General features: G+C 39.7%; 1 protein-coding gene across 1 annotated transcript; it reads right to left on the bottom strand.

Annotated features, from left to right (window-relative positions):
* Positions 1-1797: 1797 nt before the first annotated feature.
* Positions 1798-9131, bottom strand: pdlim1 (PDZ and LIM domain 1 (elfin)). The gene is made up of 7 exons (XM_083897261.1): positions 8891-9131; positions 6629-6780; positions 6035-6119; positions 4789-4973; positions 3631-3779; positions 3341-3458; positions 1798-2399 (listed from the first exon to the last, which is right to left on the bottom strand). The coding sequence occupies exons 1-7, from the start codon at positions 8981-8983 to the stop codon at positions 2213-2215; spliced, it is 969 nt and encodes a 322-aa protein (XP_083753387.1). The 5' UTR covers positions 8984-9131; the 3' UTR covers positions 1798-2212.
* Positions 9132-16176: the final 7045 nt, after the last annotated feature.

The raw sequence follows: 16176 nt of genomic DNA, 5'->3' as shown, positions 1-16176 counted from the left end.
ATCACTGCCAAGTGGTCAGGTGACAATAATGTTTGCTGTTACCACTTCTAATACGTGAATAGTAATATAATCATAATAACTATAAGCATAGCTCATTCTGTATCCTGTCATATTTTAATTAATGGTTCCAATATTTTATTTAATAGACCACAATGCTTAGGGGAACTTATTTCACAATCATTTTGAGATAATATATTAAGCTGGCATCAGCTATTCCACTTCATTCTGAGTGTATTTAAATGAAAATCACAACGAACACATAAAGAACTGTGGAGACTGAGAGATGGAGAGGGTGAAGGACGCGCTGCCTGGAAGCTGATTGGCTACTTGACAGCCGCTGTTGATTCAGGCAAAAAGATAAGATAAAGGCCATATAAAATGACAAAGATGCGCATCCATCCCTCACTGTCAGCTGCACGTGTGCACCGTCTGCACCTCCAGCTCCAGCGCAGGATTAACAAGGACGACTGACTGACTCCTTATCCAAGCTTCACCTGTCACGAGCACACAAGTAAGTGTCAACATACTGTAACAACCCTTCTTCTGTTAGGTGTATGGATTCCATATGTTGTAGTGCACATGCGTATTGACCGCAGTGCATCATTTAAAAGACGGAGATACGTAAAATCATCTCCACACGAGGCATGTTTGAAAACATGTTTTAAGTTTGGCTACAGCAGTGTTGATGGAGACTCATCATTGTTTTAATTGCACAGGATGTCTCCTGCAGTCCAATGCGAGCCCGGTGACCTGCGCACGTCCAGACACCCAGCGACAACCCACACCTCCGAGGATGAAGCTGGGGACACTTCAGAAGACACTTTAATGCGGAGACTACCGTCCTCAACAAGACATCCCAAGCACAGAAGCAGGAGTGAGAGGTCTGGACCGCGGGGAAGACGCAGAATGAAAGCAAACGACAGGGAACGTCACCGGATGCACAACCTGAACTCGGCCCTGGACGAGCTGAGAAGCATCCTGCCCGCGCTGCCCGAAGACGCAAAACTCACCAAGATAGAAACTTTGCGTTTTGCGCACAACTACATCTGGGCTCTGACGGAGACTCTGCGCATGGCAGACCCGCAGGGACGCACGGCGGACCTGACGCTGGTGTCAAACCTGAGGAACCCGCCGAGTGTTTCACCTGCAGATTCTGGTTATGTGTCCTCACCTGACTTTGACCCGCACAGCTATTACGCGTCGGTCAATGAAATGAGCTGTAAAATCATCAGAAGAGGCGAAGCTTTTCATTTCGCGTCTATGTGGTGAAAACATCTCAAAACTTTGCACTATTTATTGTTTAATTGTTTATTGTTATTAATTAAGTGTTTTTGTAATGAACAGTGACGGGTAAAAGAGTAAGCATGTCACCTGCAGCGACATGTTCAGTAGTTAGATTAGGACTTGGACAAAACCTTCAACACCTGCACTTACGTCTGATCTTGAGCCCTTGACACAGCAGCCAATTTGATAAATCAGAGAAGGAAAATCACACGTAATTTATTAAATGATATCTTCATGCTTAATGGCTGCTGTGCCAAGGGGCCAGTGTTCAGATAAAAACCCACACAGGGCAGCACCTTACTACAACACAAAGTTCTCACTAAAAAGGGATTTTAAAAAATGAAGTACTTTTCAAAGTTAGCCATTAACATCATTTGTGGAGGTTGGGAACATTTTTGTCTTTTTATCTCATGACCACAGACGATGTCACTAAAATACCATGGAGGACAATCAACGACTTGTGACACAGTGGGTTAAAGATAAAAAATATTTATTTGGCAGTGACATTCAAATGTGTTTTCCGTGCTATTTTGCAGCATATAGTTGGTCTATTTATTTAATAAAAGTGTAGAAAACTATGTCGTCTCTTGGGGGAGTTTGTCTGTTAAAAAAGAAACATGACTCACATGTACAAAGACAACAATTGGCTGTCATTCTAATACCATTTTAGGGGAAGAGGAGAATAATAATTATCTCCAGTAATCAATTTATCTTTTGTAGTAGCCTAAGTTAATGTGCAAATTGACATTTTGAAAACAGGTAGTTGCTTACTTTCATGCCTTTCAGTGACTGTACTGAAGCAGAATGCCAGACAGAGAATGATTCGTTTGATTGTCTTAAGAGTAGCATGAGCTAAATACTGTAATGTCTTGGATTATGTTATGCAATTTTAGTGGTGTGCAGTCCAAGGCTGAGCTCAGCCGGCGCTCTACTTGGGGAAGACAGTGACCACGTCGTAGCCCTCAGGCGGAGTCGTTCGCTCCCGTGCGTGCTTCTCACAGTAAATCTGGTCCTCCACAAAGAAATGTCCCTTCTGTTTTAGGTTGGTGTCACAGTCTGTGCAGGTGTAGCACTCAGGGTGACGGAACTTGTCCCTCAGCTTCACCACAATCCCCCTGAAGTGCACATGTAAAGATCAGATAACACATGATGTACAATATCACATCACATATGCACTTTAAATTATTAAGAACTATTCTGCGTGGCCAAATATTGTCAACGATTTGCTGAACATGATGAATCTAGTGGGAATTTTTTTTTACAACCGACATGGTGGCAAAGACTTGCTCCCAGTCAATCACATATTTGTAGGACAAATTCCTTTTTATACTCATGACGGTCTTTACAAAAAGTAAAATAATTCTGCTGTACAATATTTCACAAGGAGGACTGGATTCACAGCAAGAGCTAAAAGACAAGAAAATGGATGGATGGATGTTTGAAACATGCGATAATTTATGTAATTATGCCTATGCTCGTCTTATCTCTAGTAATCAATTTCTTTTGTATGTGCAAATCGACATTATGAAAAACAGGCTTATTTTCCTGTATGCCAAGTTTGGGGGAACAAACCTCATTAAAATTGAAACATTTCAATAGCATTTTTAAAAAACAACCTCAGGTGACCAAAGTGTAATATCATGGATTGTAAGGGAAAATTAATCCAATACAGAAAACTCACTCAAAATGAATACCTGCATTAATTTAATATTTCTTCTAATGAAATAAAATTGTATTTCAACACTACTGCAAGTGAAGTGAAGAGAACAAATGAGCTGCGGGAGCAAGGTTCATCTGGTGGTTTTTACTACATTCAGCCACAAGAGGGAGACACAATCCTGAGATGTTCATGGCCTCTTTGTGTTCCTCATCTTATCTTTTACCAAATGTCATCAGACGGAAACAAGATAAACAGCATATCGGCACCTTAAAGATGCCAGAATCTTATCAGTGCAGAGGTGAACACAAATCTGGGCCACTGAAATGAGATCTGGAAGTAATAAATCCTTTGTGCGCTTTATATAAGACGGTTACAGCAGAATCATAAAATACTTACACAATCCCAGATCCACATTTGTCACAGGTGGGTAACTTCTCTACACCCCCCACTGATGAGCCGATCTTTGTCGTGGGTGCCTTCACACTCCTGAAGCCTGAAGGTTTGTCAGGGTCACCTACAAACATCACACAGACTGAGATCTGAACACAGATTCTGATGATTTTACATATTTTTCTAACAGAAAATCCCAATAAATCTATTCGTGCTTTCCACAGAAAGCATGCAGTGTAAAAATAATAATATAATAATACTTTATAGAAACTGTGAATAATAATCAGGGTTCATACCAGTCTCAAGGATCTCCTGAAGCACCATGAATGAAGCCGACTGTCGTGGAGGCTCATCAGACTCTTGGTTTTCCTGTAGCATCTTGTAGACCTCTGAATCTGCGGTCACAGGCGACCGCTTGTTCATCTTTGATGGATCTGAAGGAGATCTACAAAGCAAGTATGTCAGCAGTAGGTAAAAATGTTGTCTTTGCATATCCTCAATGTTTATACATTAAGCCATGAAAGAAAAAAAGAAGCTGACAAAATCTGAGCTGAAATAATGATTTAAAAAAAAATGGTTTAATATAGTCTTATAACATTTTGAGGTCTTAAAGGCTGAAGTAAGTGGTATGAGAATCTTAATATAATCCCCCTATAGCTCTGAATACCTCCACTTGTTTGACCATCACCACACATTAATTCTGGGGCAAATACTCAGAGCACAAAGCTCTGCAAATGCCCCGCAGTTTCTCACAGTGTGAATACAACTGCTTTTAAAATACAATACTGAATCTACAAACTACACCCCCCCCACAATGTCATCCCTTACTTTTATAAAACAACAAAAACAACAAAACCTCCCTGGTGCAGAAAAAGATTTAAGTTTTGTTACAAAAGTTGCCCAAGTCTTACAAGCTCAACGTTTGATGAGCAAACTCATAAATAAATCAATAAAAAAAAATCAACAAATTCAAACAATCTAAATTATTCTTAGTGTCATTATTATTCTTCACTTTTTAATTTCTTTTAACTCATGTGCACAGTAAGAGAGTAACTTCAATGATAAAAAGAGTAACCACTAGGAGAGCATGGCATGTTGCTTAACTCTGACCTGCTTTTTCAATTTTAAAAAGGTGATGTATATGGACATACTTTTATTTGCGATAAAAAAAAGGAGTTGGGAAAAAAGCTATCGCACAAGAGAACAGTGAGGAATTACTTTAAAAAACATGGATTGCAGAGTGGAGATATAACTCGACTAATTCTAAAATTGCAGCATCCGAAAAAAACCTAATGGTTTACCAGATGTATTCGATGTGCACTTTCTTAAACCTCAAACTCCAAAGACCATAGTTAAATCTTTGAGTTTGTGATAACATTAGTGTTGTATTAATCCTGACCCTCTTGGGGCACCGTCACCAGAGTAAAAGTAGTTTAATTTGAACTTTTTCTTACTTGCTGGTGGCTTCATTGGCTGTAGTGATGGTCTTCACCTCGTCCACAGCCGAGTTGAAGTTCTTGATGTTCTCTGAAGAGTACAGACCAGAGGGACTGTTGTACTGGTTGGTCACAACTTTAGAGCCAAAACCAGCAAACGGCAGGGCGCTCCTGTTGTGGGTGGACCCGATGTGTTTCACCTCCTGTAAAAATCAAAGCACTTCTGTTAAAAAGGTTAACCAGACAGGAAGTTGGTGAGTGCAAGTATTTGACACTTAACATAACTCACACTATCCAACACATGCAACACACATGTACGACAAACTTGATGCAAAGGTGGCCACAACAGTTTCCAATGAACATGTACAAAAAACATGCAGTTACGATTGTAGTATTACATGTGGTTCAATTGTTTCAATAGAAGTAATGTTTAAACTTTTCTGAAGTGAAAATGTCTTTTCCTTCGAGAACTGCTTCAAGTTTGATACAAAGTCACACATAATTTATCAGTCTGGACTCTGGAGTCAGCCTTAATTGTAGCTAACCAGTTAACATCATCACACTGGCATGCCATTAAAGTGGGCACACGAATACCACAAAATGTAGCCCATGCTTTGCAGTGGAAACATGGAAAAAGCCTCTCAACATAACTCGTGCGTCAAGCATCTGACATGTTAATTACAGAATACCCCAGAGTCTCAGAAAGAAAGTTCATGTAGAAAAAGAAAAGACAAAAAAAACAGTACTTGCATGGAAAAATGTTACATGAACTTAAATTGAACAATACAGTGGTTTGAATATATAACAAAAACTTAAGTGGCATCAAAGTGAAAAACTCCAGACAATCACTGGAAACACGTGCTTTTGTGTGTATAACAAAAATATGCAACATCTGTGACTTGTGAAACACACAGAGTCTGGAAGATATCACATCATTTCCTACATGATTTCACACTTTGGCCTCAACTTTCCACTCAGCTGGCAGGGACTGTGGATTGCGTCAGAGCTTGGCTGATAAACTACCGTCTCCTAGGAAACCTCCTGTTGGAAAGTAAACAATGACTTCATCATTGACACTATAAAGAGAAAAAGAACCCACAAGCCTTTGCGGGTGTGGTTGGACAAGAATGCGCAAGCTTCCAGAAAATATATGGCTACCTGTGAATGGGAACACTCGCAATTTTGATCTAAATGACAGAGTTGGGCAAGTAATTTGTAGAAAGCTCAGGTGCTGCCTGAAGGTTTGAGCTCGACACATACACACCTGAGGCTCTGATTCAAGATTCATCTTGTATGGATGCGTCTTCCCTTCTTTGCATGAAAGCGGGGACCACAATTTAGCTTCCGACCTGAGGGACAGAGGAGGGAGAAAATAGCTTAGAATTCTACACATATTGGTTTTTAATGTAACATGCCTGAAAAATATTTCTGTTTCTGGGTGTTTTCCTGTGTAAACACTGTGACGAAGTAACATGATTTTATTCACAAGTGAACAAAGCGTTTCACTTGTAGCACATTTCAATACAGCACAATTATTTTAGGTACCATTGCCAGGCTTCTTGATTTTCTCTTAACATGAATGGTCAAAATTACTTCAGTCTGCCTCCTCAAGTGTGTTCAACAAACCTACTGCTTAAAATAATCTGCTATAAGAATATTCTGACACGGACATGACACTGTATTCCGAAGCTTAGCATACATATACTCCTTTCAGGAAAACAAAAGACAAACTTGCCCTTTTAAGAGCATAACATCACTCCCTGAACACCTTGAGTGTAGGTGAACCGTCTCAAGTTACTCAGTGTTTTTCCAGCCTGAGGCAATTTACATCAGACTGGTACATGCGGTTACATCCTACCTGTCTATGGAGAGCGCCATCTCATCGATACAGCCCTTAATCTTGTTCTGCGCTTGCAAGTGAGTCATGTCTTCTGCTGACTCTCCATCGATAGCCAAAATGATGTCTCCGATACACAGATTGGCCTGAGCTGCTTTACTCCCAGGGGACACCTGCAACACAATATAAAGCAACAACTTTAAGGGCTGTGACATTACCACATTAAAAAAAGGTTTCAAATCAGTCAACTGCAATGATGACTTTTGCGCCTTCAAATTCTTTTAATGTTTTAATATTTACAACAATCATTTGTCAAACATTTCAGAAATCTGGGCTAAAATATTCATGTGTTGAGTCTCAACGTGTTTGCACAGTCATTTGTAACTCTAGAGTAAGTTCTGAGACACGTGAGGCAAAGTCTTAACACATGTGTTTTCATGCCTCATTCAAACATTTAGTGTTGTAAGCATTGACAGTCTACAAAGTTAACTTATTAAAAATGGGAAGCACACTTTTACAACAAACATAATATGCTCTCAATTCCATGTGTGCTTTCCAGAAGGTTCTAATCAAATGAGAACATGCTGCTACTACTAGATTTGAGCTCTGTCTCTGAAAACTTTGTTGACAGTAAACACAGGCAGAGGTGTTTTCAGTGGTTCAGGCTCGGCGGCTCCACTGTCATAGATAAGGTTGAGATAGACTCTGGCAAAGTGCAGAAATTCCTGATCACTTTTCCATGGGTGGGGTGGACCTACCACTGCAACAACATTTACAACAAGAACAGCAGCCTAAAGTACACAGTGGAAAGTCATATTCTGGTTCATTACAGCCACAGGGGTGTCCGTCTGTAAAAAAAATAAACTGGAGTACTTGTGTCTAATAAAGCAATAAAGTATGTATATAGATGTAAGATGGTCCTGTAAAATGACTGTTGACTCAGTAGAAAGGTTTAAACAACACAGGGGGATAGTAAAAGTTTATGCTTTTAATTCAAAGTTGTAACAGCGGATAGAGTATATAGCTGCTTTTTTATGTGTGTTTAGGGCAGGGGTCTCAAACTGAAATGACATGGGGGCCAATGCTGTTCACAATATTGCATCATGATAAAAACAGACATTTATTTTAAATTACATAAACAATAGTGTAGGAGGAGCCATTTCGGCCACTGCCATTCGTGGCTCGGGCCCTAACAAGCGTGTTTATATATGTAATAGAATGTTGTAATTGATACATTTAAAAATGGGAAAATTATGACCAAATGTCTTATTATTACTGTTATAATAAACAGTGCTAGCAAACATATATTCTATTCTATCACCTCGCTGGCAGCTGTGCCTCAGCTACAAACTGTGTTTAAAAGACAGTGAGGTCGTGGGGCATGTTTTCATTATAACATGATATTAAGTGGAGGGCTGCATGTGATCGATTGGGGGCCCGCATGTGAGTTAGAGACTTCTGGTTTAGGGTGATACATTCAATGCAGCATGAACAGAATTAGAATTAAGCTAATGGCTGAAATTATAATATATTCAAGTCAAGTGTCAAGTTAATCTCATAGCAAATCTATCAATAAGTCAGTGGTTTTCAGTTGCTCAACAAGGAACTGAAATTCACTCACTAACCCTGGAAATAGGAGATATAAAAATGTTGGAATGAAGGATTAATGTGACCCTGAAAATGAGTCACTCTCTTCTATATTGTTCTTATTATGATTGATGAGGAATACGCAGACTGAATGGAATGTCTGTTCATCATCAGGAAATGTTCTGGTCCACTGATGATGACAGGGTAAGATATGGCTGCTTAAGTTTAATGTCTATAATTTGGCTACCTATACACTCAAAACCTGGACTAATACATAAACGGGGTTTAATTGAAAATTATTATTTGTAGTTTGTGTTATACTCTGGTTTGTTTTCTGCCTGTTTGGTCACAACACAAATATTCACGTCAAATAATAGTTTCACCTGTAACAATAAGCCAAACAGCGAATTACAGTTCCCCACCTGAAAAACACGTCATGTATTCTTTAGCCTAGTGTTAAGTGCTGTCTCTCAGTGAAAGTGTTGAAGTAAAAAAAACAACTTCAGTCACTAACAACACGCCGGCGACAAGCTAACGCTAGCTAAAGTACAGGCTTGTGTAAACTAACGGTAGCACCTTTACCTGAGGCTATTGCTAGTGGAAGCTAACTGTTAGCCTGTTCACGGCGAAGACAAGAGGTGGACAATAAACTCAGGTGTTGTCCTTGATAACAGCGAACAGTGACAAGCAACTCACCCGGGAAACAGCCAGCGGCTGCTCAAAGTCCTTTCCCCCAACCAGCCTGAATCCCCAGGGTCCGGGACCCTGCAACACCACCCGCACAGGCATGTTGTTAAAGTGGTGCTGCTGTGTTCGTTCTTTTCTTTAAAAACAGAAAACAGAGTCGTGTGTTCACAGCTGTTTCACACAAACAGTCCAGAGGAGGCTGAACCTCAGGTTAATGTGGGACGAGCGGGTTTGAAGTTTCCTCGCTGATAAGAGACAGAGTGAGGGAGAGAGGGAGCAAAGATCGTTTATAGAGCGATGAATCACTGCGCTGTGTGTCTGTGGAGACTCGGGCCGTGCAGGTCACGTGACCACCATTCCTATTCAGGTTCTTTAAAAACTGCGGTTAAGAAACACAACTGGCAACACGGATTATTTTCTATGGTCCACAGATGATATCGACAAACGTTATCACACAAAACTGACAGATGAGATTTCATTTTCTAAAGCAGAGGTCTCAAACCTGTGGCCCGAGGGCCATATGTGGCCCCCCTTGTTGATAGTAAGTGGCCCACCGTTTATAATGAATATTATTAAATGATATATAAGCATGTCTATTGTTTTTTTTTTTTTTTTAACTTTTTATTTATTCCACACAAGAAAATGACATGATGATGTACATAAAATCACACACATCCACCTTGGTCACAATACATTAAATCCGATCCCTTCATCCATACACTCGCAGCATACCGCAGTCCCACACAAGTCAGGATCACACAAATATTTGGAATATTAATTAAAATTTGACTTCAGAATAATGATCCACTAATACAGATAAATGTATGTACAAAACCAAGACAGGTGTTAGCTCGAAAAGAACAAATAAATAAACAAATAAGTAAATCAAATAAGGTACATATGAAAAAAAACAAACCAAAAGGCAAGACATAAAATGAATATGTCTAGTGTTTTAAGTGTGACTTTCTACATGTTAGCATCATAAATATGTATTTTTTTTGTGAACTGTATAACGTTCGACATCAAAACAAACAGTTTTATTTTGAAATGGTGTACGACAATCATCAAAAATTCTTTAATTGCAATATCATGACTGAATATCGAGATATGATTTTAAGCTCAAATCGCCCACCACTACTGAACAGTTGATTTTACCCAGACTTGTTTCACCTGCCCAGACTAGAAGTTCATTGGCCCCTGTTGTCATTTTAGTTTGAGGCCCCTGGAAACTAAAGAGAGAAGTTTTATTCAGGACATTTAAAGGGCACATTCAAAATACAGGCTTTCCATAACTTGAGAATGTTCATTCCATCTTCAGTGGTTGTGGAATTTCTGTACGTTTTGGAAAATGAAAGTTTTTTTTTTACCATTAAAAAAATTACAAGAAACAGAACTTTTGTTTAAACCAGAAAACTCAAGTTGTGTCTGAAAATATATACTTTTTTTTCAAACATTTCTTCTTCAAAATCATTCATCATTTTAACTCCGAGGTTGAGGCATGAAGTAGCACTGCTAAAATGCGTTTGGAATGAAAATATTTTGAAAGCAGAGCAGAGTGGTTCCTCCTCGTTTTTTGCTCCTCTGTGACGAGCTCTCCTGTTTGTTTTACGGATGTGGGCCTTGCCGGTGCGTCACTGTGTTTTATGCAAGCTTACCATTTATGGTAGAGCAAAATCCCAGGATGTGGAATGTGCCTCTCCCAGAATTCCTGCCAGAGGATCTCTTCTCAAAGTGAAGAGAAAAAACCTCCACGCAGCCAAACTGAACCAGACACGTCCTTTCTTGTGGGGTTTACACACATGACCTCAGACATGCCAGTTAAAGTCCTTAAAAAGGCAGCTTTCAAAGTGAAGCCCTTATGATATGTAAGTTCTATTTTAAGGAAAAGTACATCTGCTCTTCGCTGTCAAGGTTGTAAATACATATCTGTCGACGCATCGATCCTTATGTGACATACATACAGTGTGTTGCTCCATAGGACTCACACACAGCAGACATGATGCATTATGTTTAATGGTGCGTGCCAGTTGTGGTTGGAAGTCGTTATTCCTAGTTCATCTTGGATTTCCAGCTCAAAAAGTCAGAGCGACCTCACCAACCCCGACATGGGATTCCAAGATGGCTGCCACTCATACAAAGAATGTTATTTTGTACTGTTAAAAGCACTTCTGTCATATTTATTTTACAGAAAATCAGTCGTTCAAATTGTAATGGAAATGTCCCTACGCTGTTTGTATGTCAACCTTTATATACTTTTGCTTCCATGTTTTTTCGGACTTCTCAACTAGAACGTGGTCAACTCGGAGGTGACGTCACTCCCAGTTTCGACCTTCAACTTCCTATGTAAATGGAACGCACCATAGCCGTGCAGAGGTTACCACAAATTTACCTTAAATGTCAAAGGCCCATTTATACACCGTCCATACCAAACTGAAAGCCTCCATATGTAAGAATGTGGCCAAAAACGGTTACTACACTCAAATTCAAAACACAGAGGTATTTTTGGTTTCGTTTTCTCCGCCATTGTAGCTCAGACGTAAATGGCAACCCGGGGTTGCTCTGCAACTGAGACTCTACTGACTGCAATGATTGGTAGATGGCGGTAGGTGGCGCCATATGCAAAAACATGACTTCAAAACATAAACATGATTTGCAGTTGGTGAGGTCAGTTGGTTATATGAACATTATTCCTGAGTCTCTGGGACATATTAGGAGGATTATATGGCCAGTTGCTTTAGATTTATTACATAATGCACCTTGAACCCTACATACCTTGCGTTGGTATGGACATTTATGTACTACTTCCTCTAGAGGGCAGTGGCGAGTACCAGTTGCAGGCATCAACGAACATAGCGTTATTTTTTTGTGCTTGATCCAAAAATAGACTAAATGTAAGTTAGCGTATTGAAGAGGAATAGTGGTGTAGTGTTGGAGCAGCGTTTTCGATATAAATGATTAAAAACAAACACAAAAACCGGGAAACGAAAAAGCTTGTCTAGCGTGTCTTTTTCAAAAAGAGTTGACCGAATCAGTCAGACGCAGAGACATGCATAGAGCGTTCCACAAAGCGACAGATTAGATTAGAACGAAAGGTCACATCTGGTTTGACGCACAGACACAAGATTCTGACCTGAAGACCTAAGTGATGGACCTGAAGAGTATGGGGTTAAAAGATCACAGATGTGTTGGGTGTTTGTCTATGATCCATCTATCCATCCATTATATACCGCATTATCCTCCACCGGAGGGTCACGGGGGGTGCTGTGCTTATCTCATCTGACATAGGGTGATAGGCAAGGTACACCGTGGACAGTCCGCCAGTCCATCGCAGTGCCACACATACAACCATTCACTCACACCTACGGTCAATTTAGAGTGACCAATTCACCTAATCCCCAAATCTGCCTGTTTTTGGACTGTGGAAGGAAGCCGGAGAACCCGGAGAAAACCCACGCACACACGGGAAGAACATGCATGTAATATGAGACTGCAAATTGCAACACATTGAGGACTCCTCTTCTGCGTATCCTTTTTTTTTTTTTTTTTTTACCAAGCATCTCGGGGAACTACGGTGGTCTTTAACAGAGAGGATGTCAGTTTTCTTTGTTTTTTAATAGTAAACTTCTGTTTCAAAATGAAAATCGCGACTGCAGTAGAAACGTGGCCGTACAATATGTGTGGCCGCCATAAAGAGAGGTCCTTGCCTCAAGTACTTAGAGCAGGGGTTCTCAAAGTTTTGATACCTGAGGGCTAATTTAGGAACCCAACATTGGACTGAGGGCCACCAAAGGAAAAAAAAAGAAAAAAACAGAAAGAAATCCCATTTGTGATCATTTTAATGACCAGATTACAGTTCTACAGTTTACACTTATTGGTCTGTATGCAGTAATGTCCAATAAACATTTAACAAGTAATTCTGTGTACTGTAATTCATTGCGGGCCACCAGAAATGTTTCTGCGGGCCGCCATTGGCTCGTGGGCCGCACTTTGAGAACCAATGACTTAGAGTATAAAGGGCTTATTTTAAGGCCATGGGAACCAAATAATTCACATTTAAAGCAAGTACATCCAAACTGGACCTTTGCTTTTGCCCGAAATCAAAACATAACACACCAGAAAGTTTAAATGGTTTATTAAATATTGCATAATACCGAAGTCACAGCAGTGTATAGGATCTTTATTTTTAATAGTGTCAATGAAACAGCACTGCAAATTGAAGCAAACAAACCAAAACCTGTTACAGGTTGTGTGTCTCATTAAACTAGTCCATTCTCATGATTATTAATCATTAGGTTTGAAGCATTGTTTCACACTCCCAGGTACTTGCGCGGTCACGGGCTTAGTAAAATGTGCTCCTCTCACAGAGACAAGGATTAATGGGAGAACAATGGTTACATTAAATATGTCATTGATACATTTCAGTGATACTCAAAAAAAAACAAACACATGAAATGAAAATGAGGCACAATTTTGCATCTAAAATAAGGCATTATGATCCTCACAATGGCAGCGTAATGTTCATACGAGTCAAACTTCCTGTGCTCAGTAATGCTCCACTTGCCAGAAATCCTTCAGGTAAATAAATCACTGCGAGTAACTGAGAGCTCAGTGTGACGCTCACATCACTCACAGTTTTCTTCTTCTTCTTCTTCTTTTTTTTTATCTTACATATTTACAGTCCTTCTTGTGCCTTCTTGTGTGTGGCTGCTCGACAGTCTGCGTTCGCTCACAATACAAACGCAGACTTTGTTTGAACAGCTCCATGTGTGTACAGAGTCAGCACCACATTCATATCATCATACATTCATACACACTGTGACGTCTGAGGGGGAGCGCAGTATCACAGAGACAATCTGACGATGGGATCGAGTGATTGTTTTGTCACCGAAAACAGTCTTGTGTCTGAGACAGAAAACGTCTCTCTGCTTTTGTTCCGTCAGGGAAGAATAAAGTATTTTTCAACGAGAGTCTATACGGGTCATCAGATTCCAACCTGTCAGTATAGTCATGAGGAACAAAAATGTCGGTGCTCTTTATAAAAGCAAAACCAACAGTGTATTTATTCTACTCTGTGTTTTATTTTGTTCCAAATGTAGAATGAGTTCAGGAACAAACGGCTGATGTCGTCTCAGTAGCAAACATCAGAAAGGAGGAAGCATCGTTGGCCACTGGGTTTTATAAAGTAAAAAAAGTACTTAATCTATTACTAAACGTCATATTTCACTCACTGTGTGGGGTTTTCCACGTACAGCTACATTCTAGATTTGATATAGTAAACATACCTTTGAAGGTCTAGTGATAGTTATTATCTTTATATACTTCACACTGTAGGATTGTGTATACGATTCTAAAAAGGTGATAGTCTGGCACCATTTAAGTGGAAATGTGTGGACTGAGTTCGACTTGGGCTGCTTGTTTACACAGGCATTGACAAAAGTGATTTTAAAATACTTTTTTTGTTGTTGTTGTAGCAGTTGCTCAACAAACTACACCCATCTGCTGCTGCTGCTGCGAGCAGGTCACGACAAGCAAGGAGAATTATTTTTGCGAGTACTATTTCAGAACTCCACGGAGAGCCGATGAGCCTGCTTGCTGCACCAGTCGATGACAGAGGGGAATTTGGTGAAAACAAAAGCACACCAAAAAGAAATACCTGTGCATGCAGAGGAGCTATTCTGACAGCATGTGTGTTTGTGTGTCCAGGAGCTGATGGAAGAAGCTGTGAGAGCAGAATGCAAACCATTCTCTTCTCAACAGCAACCTGATGAGCCTGTCGTCACTTCAGTTTCCTTTAAGCTGAATGCAAAAGTAGAGCTGTTAGCTGATAGTGTATCATGCTCCGATTCGGATTTGTCAATCTCTAATTGATTTTTTTTATTATTATTATTATTTTTTTTTTTACAGTACATGCTGTTCTAACCCTGACCTCTGAAATCGAATCATTCCACTAACTGCAATGAGTCATAGTCAAGACATATGAAAATATGTAGCCATATCTATAGAAGGCCTCTTAAAGTTTTTCTGTACACATTTACATGGCTAAAACACACAATCTCATCAGTAAGGGCAAGGTTAAAATCAAAATATATGCTCAAAAATTCAGTACGATTATTTCACGACACCTCTCTTTCTCTCTTTCATGAGAAGGTATTAATAGTTTTTCTGTTTTTAGTGGGACCCTCTGTTATCTTCTAGGTGTCTGAACAGGAAGTTAAGAGCTACCACGCCTGTTCTGTGGTTGAGCTGGAGCCGGCTGTGTATCAGCAGCTACCTTACAGGCCTTACAGGCCGCAGCCGTCGGCAAACACAGTTCACTTTCAACTGAGGTGGCGAAAATAAAAAAGAAGAAACAAATACAGGATGTACACGTACGCAGTTTCTCTTCACCGCCATGAGACAATTGTGGCACTTTCCACGGCTTCTGTATTTGTGTTTTAGTGTGGGAACAGAGAAAAGGGTGAAGCACACTCCAACACTGTTGAGTTTCCGGTCATGCACATAACTGTAACAACTGTTGTATAACAACTTTTTGGATACAAGTGAAGGCAATACTGAACCTGTATTTAAAACCTTTTGGTTACACAGAGAGCTATGTGAAAGCTGTGTGTACTATACTGTAAAAGTAGCCAATACTGACTTTATGGTGATTCAGAAAATGGAAAAGAAAGCATAAGTACGTATGATTATGTCAGAACAGTATCTAAAGCAGGGGTCTCAAACTGGCGGCCCGGGGGCCACATGTGGCCCCCCACTTAATATCATGTTATAATGAAAACATCCCACGACCTCATCGTCTTATAAACACAGTGTGTAGCTGAGGCACAGCTGCCAGAGAGGTGATAGAATATAATATATGTTTGCTAGAAATGTTTTTATAACAGTAATAATAAGACATTTGGTCATAATTATCCCATCATTAAATGTATCATATACAACATTCAATTACATATATTAATACACTTGTTAGGGCCCGAGCCACGAATGGCAGTGGCCCAAACGGCTCCTGACACAAATTTTAATTACAGTTGTCCACACTATTATTCATGTAATTTAAAATAAATGTCTCTGTTTTTGATATTATTTCATTCATTTTACATCATAAATAGTATTATTAAGTATGTGTGTGATATCATGATGCAATATTGTGAACAGTTGTTATTTTTCCCCACTTTGTTCTCTAGGCCGGTCCCCTCTTGCCCCCAGGTCATTTGAGTTTGAGACCCCTGATCTAAAGGACCATAAAAAAATAAAGCAACCAAATCTCCTCAAATTTTCCTCAAATCTAGCAAAGAGTG

This window comes from Microchirus variegatus (assembly GCF_963457635.1).
Source record: "Microchirus variegatus genome assembly, chromosome: 11".
Taxonomy (NCBI): Eukaryota; Metazoa; Chordata; class Actinopteri; order Pleuronectiformes; family Soleidae; genus Microchirus; species Microchirus variegatus.
Note: the sequence above shows the minus strand (reverse complement) of the source record. Positions and strands in the feature narration are given on the sequence as shown.